The sequence below is a fragment of the Neocloeon triangulifer genome, unplaced genomic scaffold, assembly GCF_031216515.1.
Source record: "Neocloeon triangulifer isolate White Clay Creek 2 clone unplaced genomic scaffold, ASM3121651v1 ptg000012l, whole genome shotgun sequence".
Taxonomy (NCBI): domain Eukaryota; kingdom Metazoa; phylum Arthropoda; class Insecta; order Ephemeroptera; family Baetidae; genus Neocloeon; species Neocloeon triangulifer.
Window position 1 is genome coordinate 11,907,653 of NW_026775554.1, and position 18,898 is coordinate 11,926,550.

At 41.9% G+C, this 18,898-nt stretch overlaps 1 protein-coding gene across 3 annotated transcripts in view; it reads right to left on the minus strand.

Annotated features, from left to right (window-relative positions):
- LOC132196648 (protein split ends) overlaps positions 1-18,898 on the minus strand; it is a 61,548-nt gene that overhangs the window by 10,161 nt on the left and 32,489 nt on the right. For all 3 annotated transcript variants that reach the window (XM_059619440.1, XM_059619438.1, XM_059619439.1), the window contains exons 3-10: positions 9,259-9,435; positions 4,518-4,775; positions 4,024-4,346; positions 3,607-3,956; positions 3,363-3,543; positions 3,003-3,303; positions 2,622-2,813; positions 177-2,554 (exon numbers count right to left, since the gene is read on the minus strand). In XM_059619440.1, the coding sequence (XP_059475423.1) occupies positions 177-2,554; positions 2,622-2,813; positions 3,003-3,303; positions 3,363-3,543; positions 3,607-3,956; positions 4,024-4,346; positions 4,518-4,775; positions 9,259-9,435 (4,160 nt within the window). The remainder of the gene's footprint in view (positions 1-176; positions 2,555-2,621; positions 2,814-3,002; positions 3,304-3,362; positions 3,544-3,606; positions 3,957-4,023; positions 4,347-4,517; positions 4,776-9,258; positions 9,436-18,898) is intronic.

Consider the following 18,898-nt stretch of genomic DNA (forward strand, 5'->3'; position numbering starts at 1 on the left):
AGTTATTATTAACGTCATTATTGTACAGCTATTACTGCTCATAAAAAACTAATTAACAAAATAAGAATAAAAAATCTATGTTTTAAAAATATAAACGAAATAATTTTTATAAGCGCGACACATAGATTTTGAATTTTTTCATAGATAAAAAGAGATAAAAAGGTAATTTTACTAACCATCTGACAATGGGGGTGGGCTGCTTTTGGCTGAAGTCGTTGCTATGCTTGAGACAGAGGAAACTGAGGGTGAACTACACACAGAGGGTGGCGGTGTTGGCAGGTACGTACTACTCGGAGATGATCTCTGCGGAATGTTGTTGTTGCTGCCGGCTGTGTCCTTACCACTGCTGACTTCAAGTCTTGAGGACCAGTCCGCGGCCGTGGCCGTCAGCTCTGTGGCCGCCACGATGCTGACCGCGGGACTGGCGGATTGTACTGGGCTGGAGAGAGGGGGCTGGCAAGTGGTCAGACTGTTCCTCACAGGTGGGGACGTGAGCAATTGTGAGGCAGTCACCAAGGAAACGGCAGCCGTCGAGGACGACGCTGTGCAGCTCGCGGTGGTCGCGGCCGGCGGCGCCGCAGAAGAAGCCAAACTCAGCGGCTGCTGAAGCGGCGGCGGTGGGGTCGTCGGCACCGGCGGATGACTTGGGAAGGGGTACTGCAGCCCCTTTGGCGACGATACAGAGGGCAACATCGCCAAGTTGGACGGCGTTGACGGCAGGGGCCGCGGCGACGTCACTACAGGAGAAGCTACGCTTGTCTTTGGTGTCAGCTTGACAGGCGGAGGAACTGCTTTAACTGCTGGAACAGGGGCCGTGGGCGTCGTCGGGGTCAACGGTGCCCCCCGAAGGATGGACTTGGGTGAGGTCACCGGACTGGTCAGCGCCGCCGGCACCTGAGTGGCAGGCTTGTTGTTCCAGGGCAGAACGTCCTTCGCCTCAGTCTTCAAAGTCTGAAACTTGGTGGTCAGCCCCTTGGTGGTCCAGGAGGGCGACGCGGCAGGGAACTCCTTAGGCTCGTACTTTTCGTTGTAGTTCTCGAGACGTTTGGAGTCTTCGTCAAAGACACTGCGCTTGGCCAGCAGCGACTTGACGATTTCCGAGGGGCGGCTGCCGATTTCATTGAGATCAGGCAGCTTGGTTCGAAGCTTCAGTTTCTCGTTATCGATTTTCTGCAGAGTTTCCGCCGTCGCCGTTGTAGCCGTCAGGGTCCGCGTCCCTGACCACTTTTCGTACTTCTCGTCCAGCATCCGTATTCGCTCCTCCAGAGTTGGTGAAACTCGGGCTGAATCTTCGTCCGAGTCGGACGACTCCTCCTGTCTGGGCGAGGAGGGGACCATGCTGGGACTGCTGACCTCGCCCAGCACTGGAGCAGGAGTGTCTGACGAGGCAGACGGGCGCCTTTCCTCAACCAATTTGGCCGAGGAGGTGGACGTGACCGAGGAGGTTGAGTCTCTGTGCTTGTTCGGATGGATGCACGCCGGCGGTGGAGACTTGATGGTGTAAATGGTCTTGCCGGTGCTGGAGGTGCGTGGTGACAACACCTGGTGCGCAAACCTGGGCAGCGGGAGGCTCATGACGTCAAGGCAGCGCTCGCGTGGCTTACGCGGGTCGGTTGGTCGCTCGTCGCAGAGGGGCGTGCCCGGCCGGCTGCTGTCAGATGAGTCTCGGTGATGGTGATGATGATGGTGGTGGTGGTGTCCACTGTAGTCGTTCTCAGAGGAACTCTCAGTCTTACGTCGTTTTGGAATATTGTAGTGCGGGCCGTGACTGTGGTGCTCCTTGAAGAAGCCCTCCGTAGAGATGCGCCGCCCCTTCAGGTCTGACAGTCTTCGGGGTTCGGCAGCGACCTTGCGCAGTTTCTCCATCATGTCCACCGGTGGCTTGTTGATCTTGAGGCGCTTCACGGCACTTGCCTCATCCCCCGAGCTGTGCGGCTCGAGCTGCCCTAGGAGCAGTTGGATGTGGACCCGCTCCTTCTCTAGGTGTTTGATTTCACTGTCGGGCGCACTCGGTGGGGGCAAGGCCAACGAATCACCGCTTTTGTCATTGTACCTGCTGCCACCGCTGCGTGTAGTCCTTTCTATCTCACTAATATTACCACTTGTTGTTGCTTTTAACCTATCTTCAATTCTAGGGTCTCTGAGATCACATGATTTATTAACACTACCACTGACAGAGTCTTTCTCACTGCCCGCCTCTTTGTCGGGCGAGTGGTCTCTCAAGGGGCTCGGCGACAGCGAGTGGATCCTGCTGTTGCCAAATCGGCCTCCTAGTTTGTCTCCCCGGCCTGATGGACTAGTGTGCCGGAGAGGAGGAGACTGGCTGGGATCTGCCGGCTCGCTGGCAGTGCTCTTCTGCCTGCTGCTCCGCCGGGCTACGATCGAGCCTGTGGCCGTGGAGCCCGGCTCGTCGTCGAAGGCAGAAGGCGAAGCGTTTTGACTCGGATCACCATCAAAATCACGTCTCTCGCGTTGAGAGTAGCCGTAGTCCCGCAATTCTTGTTCGTAACTGTCATCATGAGCGCCAGCGGGCGGATGGGTTCCCTCGGCAGCTCTGTAATTGAAAATTAAAATAAAATTAGAACCTGAATAAATTGATTTTTGTTTTCTAAAATTTATACCTGAAGCGCATTTCATCAAAGTACTCAAATCGTCCACTCTGAGATCGTCCACTTCTGCCAGACGACGACCGCGATGGGGTTGCTGGAATGGCAGGGGTGGTGCCTCTGTGCTGCGGCTGGACTCTTGGGGTTGATCTTGTGCTGGAGTTGCTGCCACTTTCGTAACGAGTCACTCTGGGGGCAGGCACCTCTCTGAGAACAGCAAATTTAGGAAATTTAGTTGCTGATAATTTCGATCTTTTTTTAATGATCATATTTTTATGTCAGACGCCATTCAAGCCGTCATTAGTAGCAAAACCTCCGGTGGAAACCGCGAATGATTTAAAATAGCTTCATCATTTAAATTGAATTGGAAGACTTGGAAATTCATGGAAAATTTACCTTGTTTCGAATGCAGGTTCAGAAGTGGTGGAGGATCTTCTGTCCCACGGCCTTTCAGCTGTTCCACCGGATTTCTCGAGGTGGCTGTAGAATGCTTCCTGGCATTCCCTGGATGCAAAGTCAATTTGCAACTTTCGCCCCCTCAGCGCTGTCCCCCGCATATCCTTCACGGCCATTTGAGCACAACTGAGCTGTTCAAAGAACACCAAGGCATGTCCCCTATCTCTATCCAATGCTATTTGAGCAATTGGGCCATATTGATGGAACTGCATATTCAGGTACTTTTCGGACACTGTCTCTGCTGCAAATGCAAAAGAAAAAAATGAGTAAAAGAATTTTTTTAATTCATTAGTAAATTACCTGAGATGCCATCTACCCAGACACAGTTTGTGGGCATTGATTTTCCAAAGCCCAGTTTTATTCGGTTGTTGCCGATGTGTTCTCCATCCATGTTCCTCATCGCCTTGACGACAGAGCCGATGTCTGCGTACTGGCAAAAGGCGTAGGATGCGGCGGCGCCTTGTTTCTTCACATCAATCTCCTGCGAGCAAAGTTTTAAATTTGAAGGTCGTTTCGCTTTAAAACTTGCTGATTCGGCACTCACGATAATTTCACCAAATTGATCAAAGTGTTTCCGGATTTCTGAAGCAGTGATGTCTTTCTCCAGGTTGCCAATGAACAAGGTCCTTGTTGCTTTTGGGTGAAACTCATCGAGCTCGGCTTCGTATGGTCTGAAGTCATTGTCGTCCACATCGAACCCCTCGTAAGGCGCCACGTCGATCTTGCATCCAAAAAATAGCTTGTCTTGCGACACTTCTAACGCCTTTTCTACATCCTCAGGCTTTTTGAAACACACCAAAGCGTAACGGTCACCACCTTGGCCAACTACCTTGACCCAGGTCACCTTCCCATGCTTCTTGTACTCATGGTATAAACCGTCTTTTAAACTAGTATCTGCAACAGTAATAGAAAACAAAAATTAAAAAGGTGATCAGTGTTTGGAGTTTTCAAATAGACTCACCACTAGACCTAGATGGTAAGTTCCTCACGCAGATGGCCAGTGGCCGGCGGTCGTCTGCGTAAGTGGACGAATGTGAAGAGACACTGTTGTGGTGTGAGACCGAAGACTGTAGGAACCTAGGGTGTGATCGGCTACCAGGAGAACAAGACTTGCTGGAACTAGGGGACCGAGATGACGCCGAACTTGAGGAGGAGGAGGCGTTGGAGTGACTTGAGCTACAGCTGGAGTGACTCGAGGAACGGGAACGAGAACCCCGGCCACTGCTGTGAGCATCCGAGTCGGATCCACTGCCTGCCGCAGCTATGCTGGTCTTAGAAAGACGTCTGGAAAAATAGAAAAAAAATTGTTTAAAGTTTTTTTAAATTTTTTTTCAAAAGAATTAAAAAAATAAATTTAAAATAGTATAAATATAAATTTTTTTATTCAAATATAAAATTTTAAGTAAAAATAAAAATTGTACACATTGTCAGTGTGAAAAGAAAAAAAATACTCACTTGTGCTTTGAGCGTTTGCCCTTGCTGCCACGGCCAGAGGTAGAATTGATGTGAGAGGATGGGGTGGTGGCACCTGAAGGGGTGGATTGAACGGGCGAAGAAGGCGCTGCAGGATTTGGTCTTGCCGGGCCTTCCTCAGGGAAATTGGGGTCCGGTGGGGTGGCGTACCTCGTTCCACCGCCGCCGTCGTAGTTCCAAGAGCTACTGCCACCGCCGCTGCTCCCTCGGTGCTGTTGGGGGTGAGAGCTGCGGCCTCCACTACAGAAACACACAGAAATAGCAATGAGAACAAAAGTTTCTAGCTTGAAAAACGAATCTTGAAAGTGACAGCATGGAAAGAGAAAAAGCAGCCGCCCGTGTGTTATTTTCCATTTTGAAATGCACAATTTTCTACCCAGAGAGATAAGTCACCAGTTGAACTCGCAGGCGAGAATAAAAGCGCCGAATATATATGGCGAGTCAAAAGTCGGCGCACGATAAATTGCTTGAGAGCAAAACTTTTGCCATTTGTTATCATTTTTATCGATGAAAGTTTGAGGTGGTAATCGATAAAGTGTGATGCTTGCAGAATTTTAATTATGAAAGTTATGTTTTTGTAAAAGCTATTTGAACATTTGAATCGATTTCCAAAAATATATACAAGTTATAACGTAAGGTAATTTTTTTTTTATCTTTTTGCCTAATTTATGTGATTATATTCACATGAGGAAAAAATTGGCAGTTTCAATGAAAGTTCCTTTTCAAATATCGTCCTCAGAGGAAGCAAATTTCAAATGTGAATCCATAAGTCAATTCAGGAACCCTTGGAACATGCTTTCCAGTCAATATATTGAGAGTGGAATACTCTGTAGGCGGCGAGCGAGCGGGAACAATTGAGGCTGTGGCAAAATCGATTTTCCGACCCCGACCATTAGAGTTCTCCCTTTTTTGCAACAAACATCTCTCTTGATAATGCCTAATCGATATTCTGAGGCAGCCAGCCCGCCGGCGGAGCGAGCGTGGGCGTCCGCTCGTCCGTGCTGCTCAAAGTGGGAATTAGGCGGAAAAGGAAAAGGCTGAGCCTCGTCGTGTCGGTGCCATTTTCTTAAATGCCTGCGTGCACCCTTTTCGTCCCCTAATGAAGGGAAAAGGAGGCTTTCATTCCACCCGGACTGTCGGTACCCCTTTCTTCTATAGGTCACACACACACAATGGGCGACTAATGAAGCACGCCTTTCTTTTCTAACCGAAATCAATAAAATACGAAAAAGCAGCATAATGGTGTGTAATGAGAACGCAGGCAGGTAGCAGCTATAAAAACTTGTCCGCGCCACCGAAAATTGCTCTCTGATTGACGTTTAAGTGCCGCTGCCGGTGGAACCTGATTTTTCATGAAATCCTACGGCACAGCATGTATATATTTATGATAATAACAATTGGACAGCACGCAACGCATAAAAACTAGAGCCGAAAACGGCCTGCGTTGTGGACCAGTTTAATTAAAATGCCACGACGGCAGTGGTCGGTCTTTTCGAGCACAAGGGGGCCTCTTTTTGTTGCTCGCCCCGCAGTTGCAACTGAAATTTAATCGACCTCTGGGAACGACGTGTCCTTTTCTTGGAGCGAAGAGAGCTTGATCGTCAAGATTTCGGTACAGGGAACAAAAAAATGGGTGAAAAAGCCGAGTTTCACCCTTTTATTTGGCCGCACTTCAGTGAAGGGGTGATATTCAACCGGAGATCGTTATCCGCGGCGGCTCTAAAAGGTATATATTGTATATTGTTACAAAACTGCCGAGGTTTCAAAATTGCTGCAGAAAGTCACACCTAGAAACTCTTGTCAGTTGCTTTGCTGAACAATGTTCATTTTTTGTTTAATTATTCTTTTAAAATCGATGTGAGACTTAATGCAATTAAAAATTATGATATTCTATGATGATATTATTATAAATCAAATAAGAACGGATCTCGTTTCTTGATAATTTGAACTTAAAATTTAGAATGACAAATATGGAGAACATGATACAAACGAGAATGTGAAGAAGCTGACATTATTTATATGTAAATACTAGTTCCAAATACACAAAAATTGAATGTAGCGTCTCCATATTTTCATTTGCTTTATTAAATACTAAAAAAAAAAAACAATTTGCCACTAAAAAGGCAGAAATTCAATTTCAGTATAAAATTGTTATTTATATTTTTATTTCAACAAAAAGAGTAAACTTAAATTTGATTTAAAATTATTATTCTTTGACAAAGGTATGGATTTAAAATTTCAAGTATATACCACAGGTATTGTATTCTTTATTTTTTTCCTCTGGTAGAGAATTATTAATAAATACTAGACAGGATTTTCAGACGAGCGCTGGGAACAAACACGAGTGCATGCACACGCACTTTTAGGTCAATAACTTGGGAAAGAAACCCAAACGGAACGAGCTGGAGAGCGTCTCTTTCTCTCCATACTTTTCGTCATATCTGAGTGGCTGTGCGCGGTGTAATGCGAATGCATGAGAGACTGCAGCCGGCGAGATAACACAACAAAAACAAAGAACCTTGCTTCCATCGCGGGAGTACTATTTCCAAAAGAGCATTTCGCCGCTGCGCGCGTGTATTATACATGAGGCTGCCATAATACGCGTCACGCTTTCCCAGGCGTGAATATCATCAAGTCAGCCAGCTATGGCAACCAACAGCTATAAGGAAGGCTCTCGTATTTATGGCCAGAACAATAATATAAAACTTAATGCTCGTTGTGCTGCCTGCCTGCCGTCGTGGCGCGACTCAATGCAGCAAACGTGATGCACATCCTTTTCACCAAGTCGTGTGCGGCGCACAAACGACTTTTGTTGCTTCTGCCGAGAACAATTAAAATTTACGGCCGGGCTCAAAACTGAGGGAATTTTACGGACTGCTGCGGAGAGAATCGATAGAAACAAAATAGGATAGTGCCAGAATGGTTCAGCGTTGACAATGGGTCGGCCAGGTATTTTCGTCCGAGAGCCATTTTTCAATCAGTGTCACAGTCTGCTCTGTCGGTAAAATCAATCTGAGAAAGAGTCCGATTTCAAGCCTTCTTTCATCATCCAGTTAGCAGTGGATTCTTTAAATACATTTCAAAGCCAGCTCTATTGGCTCAATCTTCCTTGACAAATTGGAATAAAAAATAGAACAGACCAGAAAGAGAAATTTAAAAATGAAATAACGCCTAGTTTAACGTTAATAATACATTCGTCCGCTTTTTAATTAATTAAAAAGACGTGCATAGGTTTAAAAATAGAAATTTAATAATAATTCAATTCCGCTTTAACATTTAAGTCCGTCTATGCCATTAACAGAAACCTTGCAAATAAAAGCAGAGACTCAAGTTGAACTGTTTGTTCCGTGATTCCACCCACACACGATCCGAATCCAGCAGGCAACCCTACAACAACCTCCCAGCCGGTAGTGCCGGCAAATTTGGCCGCGATGACTCAACCGCCCATTCTTAACTGCGTCGCGAATCCGATTTATCAAGCGTTCTCCAGCAGAGGGGCGAACGACGACGGCGCCGTCGGTGACACATGCAGCTGCTCGGCAAATTTTTAATGAGCGGCGACATTACACAGTCTCTTTTATATATTTATATAAATACATAATATATTTGCAACGGAATAACGGGTTATTCCCATTGTGGTTCAATCACGGGCTCGAAACGCCCACATGCAGGCAGGGGGTCACCGAAAGGTCGAACCGGAGCAGAGCGATGGACGACAAGCAGATGACCTGGTTTGTGTCCAGTCAGAGAGCTATCGCGCGAGTCGTGTTGTTGCTCGGTCGTGACTGGATGTTTTGAATAACAGAATGACCACTGCACATCGAGAAGCTACCAACGCCCAATTAAAATTACGACTCGCATGCGCTGGCCAACAGCCTCGAATGGACGGGGGCAGCCGCCCTTTTGCCGCGGAAATGTATGTTATTTATGGGCACTTTCGAAAGGGCAACAGTTTCATTCTTACTTGTTTCCGGGATGAAATGGAAAAGGGCAAAGCAGGTACGGGGGACGTCAGGGGCGTGTTTTTACTAATGGACTAGAACTTTGTGTGCGGAGAAATGTAAGAAACAACAATAGTTCCTATTTCTGTTAAGATTTTACTTAACTTTGCAAACCACAAATTCAGCTTCAATATTCGAGGCAAGTAACAACGAAAGCAATTTTTTTAATTAATTTTCTTATTAAAGTATCTATCTATTTAGGCTAAAAAATATTTTCATATTTCTTCAATCAATTCTACTTTAACAAAGAAATTAAAAACAATGCAACAATATTGTATTTATGCTATTATTTACGATCACACAATTAATGAAATTATTTTAAAACTCAGTGCTTGCCTCTGTATTTCCAGCTCACACAGATAAACCCCGGCAGATACTTTTTATCATCCCCGAAGCGTATAATTACGTTTCATGGCTCAGATGTCTGTGCTCCGAGATAATTAACACTGGATTTCTTTCCCTTCCAACCCGTTTAACTATTTGCCTATTAATCAGCGCGCCCGTTACGTTTTTAATCAACCCGCTCAAAGAGAGACGCGCAAACAGTCTTATCTCCTTCTCTGCTCCCAAAAGGAGCCCAGCCCAAATTGTGAAATGAATTACCCCGAGAGATAAGTTTTATACGATTGCACACGAAAACATGCCTGGCTCATTAATTCGTCACTTGTTTATAAAATAAATAAGTTATGAAATAAAATTTTCCGCAGCCCATATACTCGTACCTTTCGTTGTGTGATGGGTAGATTCCGTTTCTGTACGGCCTGTCCCGAGTTCTACCTCTCAGTCCATCAGCGTGGTAGGATGATCTTCTCAGGTACTCAGGGTCGGGGGCTCCACCCCCGCTACCAGAACCCCGATAAAAATGACTAGAGCGCTCAAAAGAATCCTCCACAGGCAGCCTGCGAACAGGGATTAGCGAAAACGCGTTTTTAATTATTTACAGCATGCTTTGACGGAAAATGACCTCTACATATTTCCAGAAACTTAAATAAACTTAATGTTAGCCAATGAATTTAGATACTTAATTCAGTTTCTTTAAAGAAAGGAAAAGATCTGAAAAGATGTTTAATTAGCTTTCCCATAAGCAATTTTACTGTAAAATGTTTTCCTGTGCGAGATTCCCATCAAGTTCCACGCCATTTTTTATAATTTTTAAAAACAATGACAAAATCGTTCTAATTTTTCAAGTGATTTCAACGTTTTGTTTAATCATTCAAATTTTACTTTATTTGAAACATTTTAGCTTACGTCAAAAAAAAGGTCTGAAAACATTATATTATTTTGTTTCAACTATGCAGTATTATGCAAAATCGTTGATTTTTTTTAATTAACTTCCAGGGCGAATTTTGAAAGAACATTTTTCTTATTAGCTTCACTTTCCACGCAATTTATTCAGACTTGCTTTGGTAAACTAACTGAAATAACATCCCTGACCTGATATATAAAGGTTTTAATACCCGTTTAAAAAAACGCAGAAGATTTTTATTTCATTTTGCAATGTGAGACAGTTGAGAAAGATATCCGACATGAAATATTGAAGTCATGGAACAGCGACTTGGAAATAATATTGATTTCACGGCCAACTGTTGGCACTTTCAGACACAAGTGCAGTGCAGAGCGGCTTTCAGCTGCTCCGCGCGTCCATCAATAAATAACTTTGCAGCCTGCACAAAGCAAGATAGTTCCGAATTAACCGAGTACATAAAGGAATTGCGCAAGTGCAGGCAGCAATGAGGCACTTTGTCTCTTTTGTCGAAATTACATTTCACAGTGGCAGCGACGGCGGATCGATTCGGCCGCTCGGGAGTGGCACCAGAAACAAAATGATGTCGGCCGTAAAAAAAAAAAAAAAAAAATGAGACGAAAAAAGTCCACACGGTTTCGCCTGATTGCAGCTTTGGGGAGAATCAATCGTCGAAAGTAAAGGAAAAAAGAAAGGAATTCGTGGAGCAAACAATGCATTATTTATATAAAAGTCGGACGTAAAATGAGAAATTCAATTTGGAGGGGCATCCTCAAAGCTTTGGATTTCGGCGGCATACAAATTGGAATTTCCAAGTGCAGCAGTAAAAGCTTCTTCACGGCAATATCAGCGGACGGACGACCAGCGGCCAGATCAATACCAATTCTCTCCTCCATCATCAGGTTTCAGCCGCCGCCGCGCCCTAATGCAATCCAAAGCCGAAATCGATATCGCCCTCCAGCCTGATTATTGGCGCAGAAGCCCGAGAAAGTCAGCAGCACGTGGGGAAAGGGCGGAAAAGCCGCGGTCACGAGGCCCACATATTCGCATTAGCCAAATTACGGCGTCACCGTGTCTTGTTTATGACATTAAAGGGGAAAAATCTAAACGAGAAATTGCTCTGTGAATCAGGTAATCACTTTTGGGAAACAGACCACGGCTTCCGTGAAGCACTTTTTCACTTATTTGAGTTTTCAATGTTGCGTTTGGAAATGCGAGACTTGCAGTTCATAAAATTGGCTGTTGATCTAAAATGGGACGACTTCTTACCCAAAATGCAATGAATAAAAAAAATATAAATTAATAATAATAATAAACCAGCAGTAAATAATGCATTGCTCTAAAAAAAAATATTTTTTTTTATATTTCTCTCTTTAGATTGCACACATTTAAAAAAAAATCAAAGTATACTCTTGTTTACTAATATAACATTCTTTCCGTGCTCCTTTTTATTTTTAAATATAATGCAATACCAATTTTTTGTAACGCATGCTAAAATATTAGTTTCAAGTATGACTACATTACAAAAATTTAAATTGGTTTATAAATTACGTTTGAACTTTTTTATTAGCTTGTTTTATTTTCTGCCTAATTCATCCACAATTTATATTAACGGTGACATTAGGAAGAATTAGGAATTATACATTTAATATTTATGTTTCAATTGCAAATTTCGAAATGAGGGATTTACAAAGCAATCTCGTTGCGCAATCTATTTTTCCCATAATATAATTTTTCAATTCGGCTAGTGTTGCACGAATTTCTACCGTTTTTTTAATGGGTAACTACATGGAAGCGCAAACTTTTGAAGTATTTTTAATTTCTTGAATTCATTCGTTCCATGCCTTTGGTTCTGAACAGATCTAATCAAACTGGAAATTTACAGATAATTGTTTTATTGTAAGCCTTGAAATGCAACAATTTACCTTGAATTTGGCCATAATTTGATTACATGACTAGTGAGGGATAAAAAAAATCAAAATTAACAGGATTCTTTAATTATAAAATTCATGTAGATATTCCAATCATTATTAATTTTTCTTATTTAAATTTGAACAATAGGTTTTATATACCATTAAATGTAATATAGATCCACCTCAAATATTTAATATTGAATTTATAAATATCAAGAATACTTAATTACCTGACTTGATTTTTTATTTCATGATTACGAATTTAACAGAAAAAAGAAAATCGGCTAATTTTACTAATAATTAAGCTAGTTTCATTTTTCAAAGGATGATAAAATGTGCAATGAGCTAAGAGTTTCAGATAACGAGCTGCTTCGCTTTTATAAGCCTAATAACAAAGGGGCTGTGCAAAAATTTGTTACGAAGAATTACGCAAGTCCTGCAAATAATACAAATTGAATCCAATTTGGCTAAACGAGCAAGCCGAGCCAGCGAGTTCAAGCGAGGCGGTCGGTCGGTCGGTCGTTATATTCCCGCCCGTTTTCCGTCTTCTTCTGATCCGTCATGCAAAAAATGAAACGCACACAAAAACAGCGGCATCCTCTCTTTCTCTCTGCGTCCGTCTGGCGACAAAGGGTCTTTTTTCTCGTGCAAAAGAGGCAGGGATGCTGCTGGCTGATTATCGTCTTGGTACAGTCGGAGCCAAATCGCACTGAGCGGCGGAAACGGCGCCGAGGCCTTTGAATAAAATATGTATGCATGCAAAATAACGAGCCTACTAAGTGAGCAAAGAGACTCCCTGTGATGTGCCCATTGTCGCAGATGCGGCACAGTTTGACCTCCCGCTTTTAAAAGGAGCCAAGCTCAGCTTTTTTTCCTTCGCGTTCAAGTCTGAAATTGAAAGCGGCACTTCTTTTTGCCAGGCACTTTTGCGCCCTTTCAGCTTTTATGTCGGTGCATTCTGCCCAGGAAAGTGGATTTTTGCCACACGACTGCCGGTGGCATTGAAAGAGCTGATTTGCGAGAAATTTTGTAATGAATGAGATCAAAAGAAACGCGAAATAGAATGATGCATTTAAAATTCATTTCAAAGAAGCGAGGTAAAAGTTTCCCGTGCTGATGGCGCTTTTAAAGGGGATGGTAATTTATGATTTGAGCCAATTTAAAGAGTCGTGTGTTGCAAAAGAATATTTCATTCTTTAAAAAAGTGATCATTAAAATTTTAACATAACTTTGATGCCAAAAGACCTATTTCACAAAACAAAATTTCAAAAGCTTTGGTATTGAAACGTTCTCTGTTCACTGCAAATTCGTGGCGTTTTTATATCTAGCCTAAACAAGGTAGGTCTGAGGTTAAAATTAAAAGTGTTTGGAAAAGATGATATTTTAAAATTAAATAAATGGAAAATCGCTATAGATTTTTTTTAAATATATCTAGTTTTAAATGATACTTAAAATTAGTAATTTTTTCTATATTACTGGAATTCTACTCTCTTAAGTTTTGTTCTGATTCCTGTGTATTTGAACTTTAATTTTGGTGTCATGGCAAATAACCTGCTCTTTTGGTTTTGAGAACAGCAAAGTTGAAAATATTTACAAATTCACTCCAGAAATGTGCAACTCGGCGCAAATCGAGCGTTAAGTGGACAATTACAGTTTATGCATGCTTTAGTATGAGCTGGCAATTTATATGGCCAGACGCAGCAGGAATTCAAATTTCCCCAGACGGTGTCTGCACGTTGAATGTTGAAACAATTACCTTTCTCAGGCATAGCTCAAAGGTTTCATTTTCCGTCATTACTGAGCTATTATTAGATTGAAAGCAGTCAGACTTGCATGATTGTAAGCCGAGCGAAAATTCACAATAGAAACGCCACAGGGAGAGAGGGAAAGGTCAGTGAACTACGGGTGAAGAAAGAGACCTTACGTCGCTTTTTTTATTAGCGCCTCCTCCCGAGGGGTCAATATGCAATTTGCGCTAATGGCCGAGACAAATATGCCTCGCATTGCTAAACGCTTCCAGCTCGCTCGTCCCACTTTTCGACACGCGTTGCCCACCGTAACGTTCGTGTCCGTCTAAATTGGTTGCCTGGCAGGCTCTGGATTGTGCATGCGTATTAATTGCTAATCACTTTTGCTAAATTAGCATTAGGAAAAAAGCTGCTGTTGCTCCATGCGGAGCGAGTGCCGATTCCTCACGTATGAGTAATTTAGAGATTGCTAATAGCAATAAATTAAGTGATTGGGACACGGTTCGTCAAATTTGGTTGTAGTTTAGTTTGTTAGACTGAAAATGATGTGTTTCGTATTTGAGTAATTTATTTAATCCTCCTAAAAGCATCTAATACAAATGCAACATTTCTTTGAAATAAAATATATTAAATTTGTTTTATTCTTTTTCACTGAAATTTGAACATTTCCTTAAAAAAATCTTTGAAATATTGGGATATTATTTTTTCCTTCTTATATTAAATCATTTTGATGATCAATTTGAGAGCGACTCACTCAGATTCACATTTTTTTTTTCTCAATTGCAATTACGTGCGAAGCAGACAAATCACTACCTTTGCTATTCCCTGTCCAGTCTCTTTCATCTTTAATTACGATTCAGCTTTAAAAACAAAAAACCGGCCTGTCGCTTCAATTTATGGGCACGCCTTCATAAATATTCAGACGGGCATTCGCGTCTCCTCTAAAACGTCTTCCATTTGGGACGTTTTGTCGTTGTGGAAATGCTCAAAACCAGAAATTTTATTGCCCATTGCCCTGTGGCGTTGGCGAAACGGGCGGACGAAAAAAAACTCCGCATGTATATAGAGTGGTTTCTTATTCTTTGGTGTGTAATTACGCCGTGGCTCGTTCGCTATGCAAATGAGCGGCGAATTCATATCTCGCACCGATTCCCACGGAATGATGCATTTGTGTGCAGTCCCTCTTGCGATGCTTCTTTCATCTGGGCCAGACGGACGAGAGAGGAAAAGGGTCCGGCCCGTCGGTGGAGGCAAATTATTCAAAGAGACACGTCGCAACGGAGAGCACGTTCGCACTGCACACGTCAGTCTGACGAACCATTTGCAAATTGGACTGATTGAAATTTGATCTTTTGTGCAGGCGATGTGAAAGGAATAGGAAATTAGCCTTTGTCTGAGCCAACTGCGCCGTGTGCATTTGGCTTTCTTCAGACGCGATATATAAAAGGCAAACGGAATGCACGTCGAGTTCTTTTCGATTTGTCACCCTGAAGTGCAAACAAAAAAAGAAAATTTCACTCGGTTTTACATTTTTAAGCGTGTATGTTTGTCGAGTGTTTCCAAGGAAAGTTGGTGAAATCTGCAGTTGCGAATGTCAACTTCCGTCGTGAAGGCAACGCACGAAAATGAGTTAAAGAGGTTAAAGTGTTAAATATTTTTCACTCAAAACAGTTAAAACTGATTTCAATCTCCAATATCTAATATTTTGCTAATTGTTTCTTTTTCCTATTGTTTCAATCATACTTTTAACATTCGATTTTTTAAAGACAATTTGTTTGGGCGTGACACCTGGATAAAAAAGGCACCACTACTAACAAAGATTTTGCTAAAACTTCCGCAATAAAAAAAAGACCATCCGCCGCAGTGAGCCTCAATTGACTTAAAGTTAGTTTTTGTTCTTCAAGGACTTGCAACAACGTTTGCAATTTGTTATTATTGTTTATTCTCCCAAAATCAAGTCAATCGAGATTATCGAGAAATCAAAATTTGAAGAAACGGTGGAAATTATTGTAGCTCTCATTGTTGCACAGACTTGATTTGACTATGCCAATAAGTAGCTCTTAAAGCCAGAGAAATGAGAGATTTATAGATTTTAAACTTTTTGTTTTGGAAACATATTTAAATTAAGATCAATTAAATTATAAATTCTCAACTGCTTTAAGTAAACAATTGTTTAAAAGCAAAACAAAATATTAACAGAATTAACTTGCTCTTTGTAATGTCTCTCAAGTATAATTTAAATTGCTTTTATGGCTAAAATTAATGAAAGATTTAGAAAATTTATCAGATTACTGCATGTATAATATGCGATATTATATTTTATCTCTACCGCATTTTTATTCCTCTTTTAAATTCTTGAGAACATTTTTTTCTCTGATTTAGAAATAACTAAATTTATTTATTACGCAAGAGAAATTCTGCGGATGGGAAATTCCCGCCGGATTATGGCTGATCAAAAGCCACATCCTGATGAGGTCATTAGAGGAACAGTGGCTGACTGATGAGGTGAACAAATCAGGAATTCGTAGCGCAATTATCTCCGAATGAAGCCATTATAATGACAAAATTTCCCTTCGACTGCGTTCCTCCTAATTCTAAAATGCGCGCTTCTATTTGGTCCCTAGAGCGAGCGAGCAAACGCAGCGGTGCCAATCTGATGCTCATCTCTCTCGCGAAATGTGGTGCAGACTCATCACAGGCGGTGACCCGCGATGAGATGCTCACACGAGCGTAAATTTAATTTCTCAGATGGAAAAAGACAAGCACACGCGGTTTTCTACCATAATATAAATAAAACGCACAAGAGAGGCAAACAAACGCGAAAACCTTTTGTGCAGCAAGGTGTGAGAAAGGGCGGGTTGGGGGAAAATTAGCTTTTGCCCCCTGTGCTGATGAGACTGCGGATTAAAATTTTGGTAGAGAACTCTTCACAATTTAATCTTGACGACGCTGATTTGTGGGTTCATTAATTTATTTCAGGCTTTTTAAATTGAGATTTTGGTTTAGTCGTCGTTTTATCTGATTTGGTAAAACCAGTCATGCAACTTCATTTCAGACACGGATGCCCTCCAATCATTGACCTAAGTCCTTTCGACTTTAGTAAAGTCGGTTTTTCCTCATTCAATATGAGACGTAGTAAAAATAAATTTAGCTTTTTAAAAAGTAAATTTTAAGATAAACAAATTCAACTTTAGGCTTTGAAGCTGAAAGGGTTATCAGCTACCATTGTGGTTTTCCTTTGGTGCGATTGTTGGCAACCAAAGGAAACGGTGAAAATTAGAGAGAGCAGATTGCTTCTTACAATTAGCTTCTAAAATTTATTTCCTTTTCATCTTTCAGGCTTGAGCTCTGAGGAAATTTTTAAATTAAAATTTTATAAATAAAATTTTTGTAGGCAACGCAAAAATTGTGAAAAACAATAAAAAAAAAAAAAACATTATTTCAATACGCTCACGATATATCATCAAAAATTATTATTTTGCTACAAATTTTTTAAACAAGCCACGAAAATGCTAAAACAATTCCTTTCCCGATTCATTTAGCATTTTTTTTCTGGGCAAGAAAATCATGTTTTTATCTCCGGGAAGAACGTTTACATCATTCGATCGGCTGCTCGGCCCAATTGAATTATCTTATTTGCGCACAGGCAGGCGCATTATTTTTGCGCCTGGCGGAAAAGTGGGGCGTAGTCGTCGTCGTGCAAGAGCTGCTTTTATAATTTTTTTCTGCGCAAAGGTGCCTTTTCGTCCCCGCAGCACCACGACCAGCGAGAAAGAAAGAAAGATAATGGCACAAATGTCAGTGTCCAGCAGCAGCAATAAAAGAGCGCTGCCGCTGCAGTAATGGTAATTTATGGCCAGAGCCATACAAAACACATACACGAACGTTTAAGGCCGAACACGTCAGCGCCGGGACGCAAAACTGGCAACGCCGCTCGTGTCGTGTACTATACAACACACTATGTTCTACTTCCACCCATCAGCTCGGTTGCCGCTTCGGACGATTGAAATAAAATCTCTCCAGCGAATTTTCCATTTGTTCAAAGTGACGATTCGCAAAGTGCTTTTGTGATGAATAAATGTTCCGAGTAATTGGACAGAGGCAATTAATTATTATTTGCTAATGGATGGATAAGCGGTGCTCGTCATCGTGGCTTCGAAGCAGAGAGCGGGACGGAAACTAATGGATTTGCAAGTACCCCAGTTGCCAAAACTGACTTTTATCCGGATATTATCCTCTCCAAAGAGGGTAATATCCGGATAATTTTTCGATTTTGGCAGCTGGGGTATGACTTCCCATACTTGCGAAGTACATACAATGCGACGAGGACGGCTCGTGACTACTGCGTCCATTGCTAATTAATTAATCGGCACAACTAACTGAATTGATCCACGGTAAAACGAGCTCGCGTAGGGAAATGCGAGCTAGGTACGGTGAACTCTTGGGGCTTCAGGGAAAGTTGAAAGTTATTGGCATAGAAATGGAAAATACATTCAAAAATTTAGATCTTGAGCATTCACGCATATCAATTGTTCTCAAATACCTTTAAATAATTTGATTGATAATGAAGTTAGCAAGATGAAAATTAGTTTTGACGGTAAAAGTTAAAATTATTACATTCATAGTTATTTAGTGAAATAAATTAGAGTTAATTTAAGACATCGGAGCATCTACATAGATCAAATAAAAGGTTTTATAATTAAGTACAATAATAACACACTTTTTTACGGAGCTTGAAAATTAAAATTTTGAAAAAAGTTTTTTTAATTTCAAGCTGAATTTATACAGTTAAATTAACAGACAAAATAGGACAATTTGAATATAAAACTCCAGTTCCGTTTGTTGCGCTAATTATATAATTACCAAAGGGGGACACGAATTCTTTTTATTGCAATGAAGACTGCAATTTCTTCAAGATAAGGGGTAAAGACGTCAATTAATATGTTACTGATAAAAAACGCAGCCAAAACGTTTGCCAGACGGCATTATCGAGATTAATATTGCTTGTTTCTGCAAGTAATTAGAGAGTTGGAACGCAAAAGCCACGGTTAACGTTTTCCCCGTTTCAAAAAATAAAAAAAATGCGCAGCAAAAAAGCGATTTCGAATTGCGGCCAACGCATTTACCGCGACGGTGCATGCAAAATTTCAGTCTCGCGGCAGAGTTTATTTTCCATCAGCAGAAGCTCGCTGGTTCGTTTTGTCCGCCACTCGTCGGTAAACAACGAGCGACCGAAAAGCGCTTGCTAATTATGTAAACACGCTGGCGAGCGAACGAAACGGCACTGACGAAAAATAGCCACCGGAGAGGAAAAATTGTTGTAATATTAGTTGGCGAGTGCGCGACGTGGAGAATAAAAACAGCGCGCGATTTTTAATGAGGCTGCCGCGAAAAAGGGCTCTTTTCGCGTCGCCGGCGGAGACTCTTCTGCTTCTTCTGCTGCGAGTTGCGAGTGAGT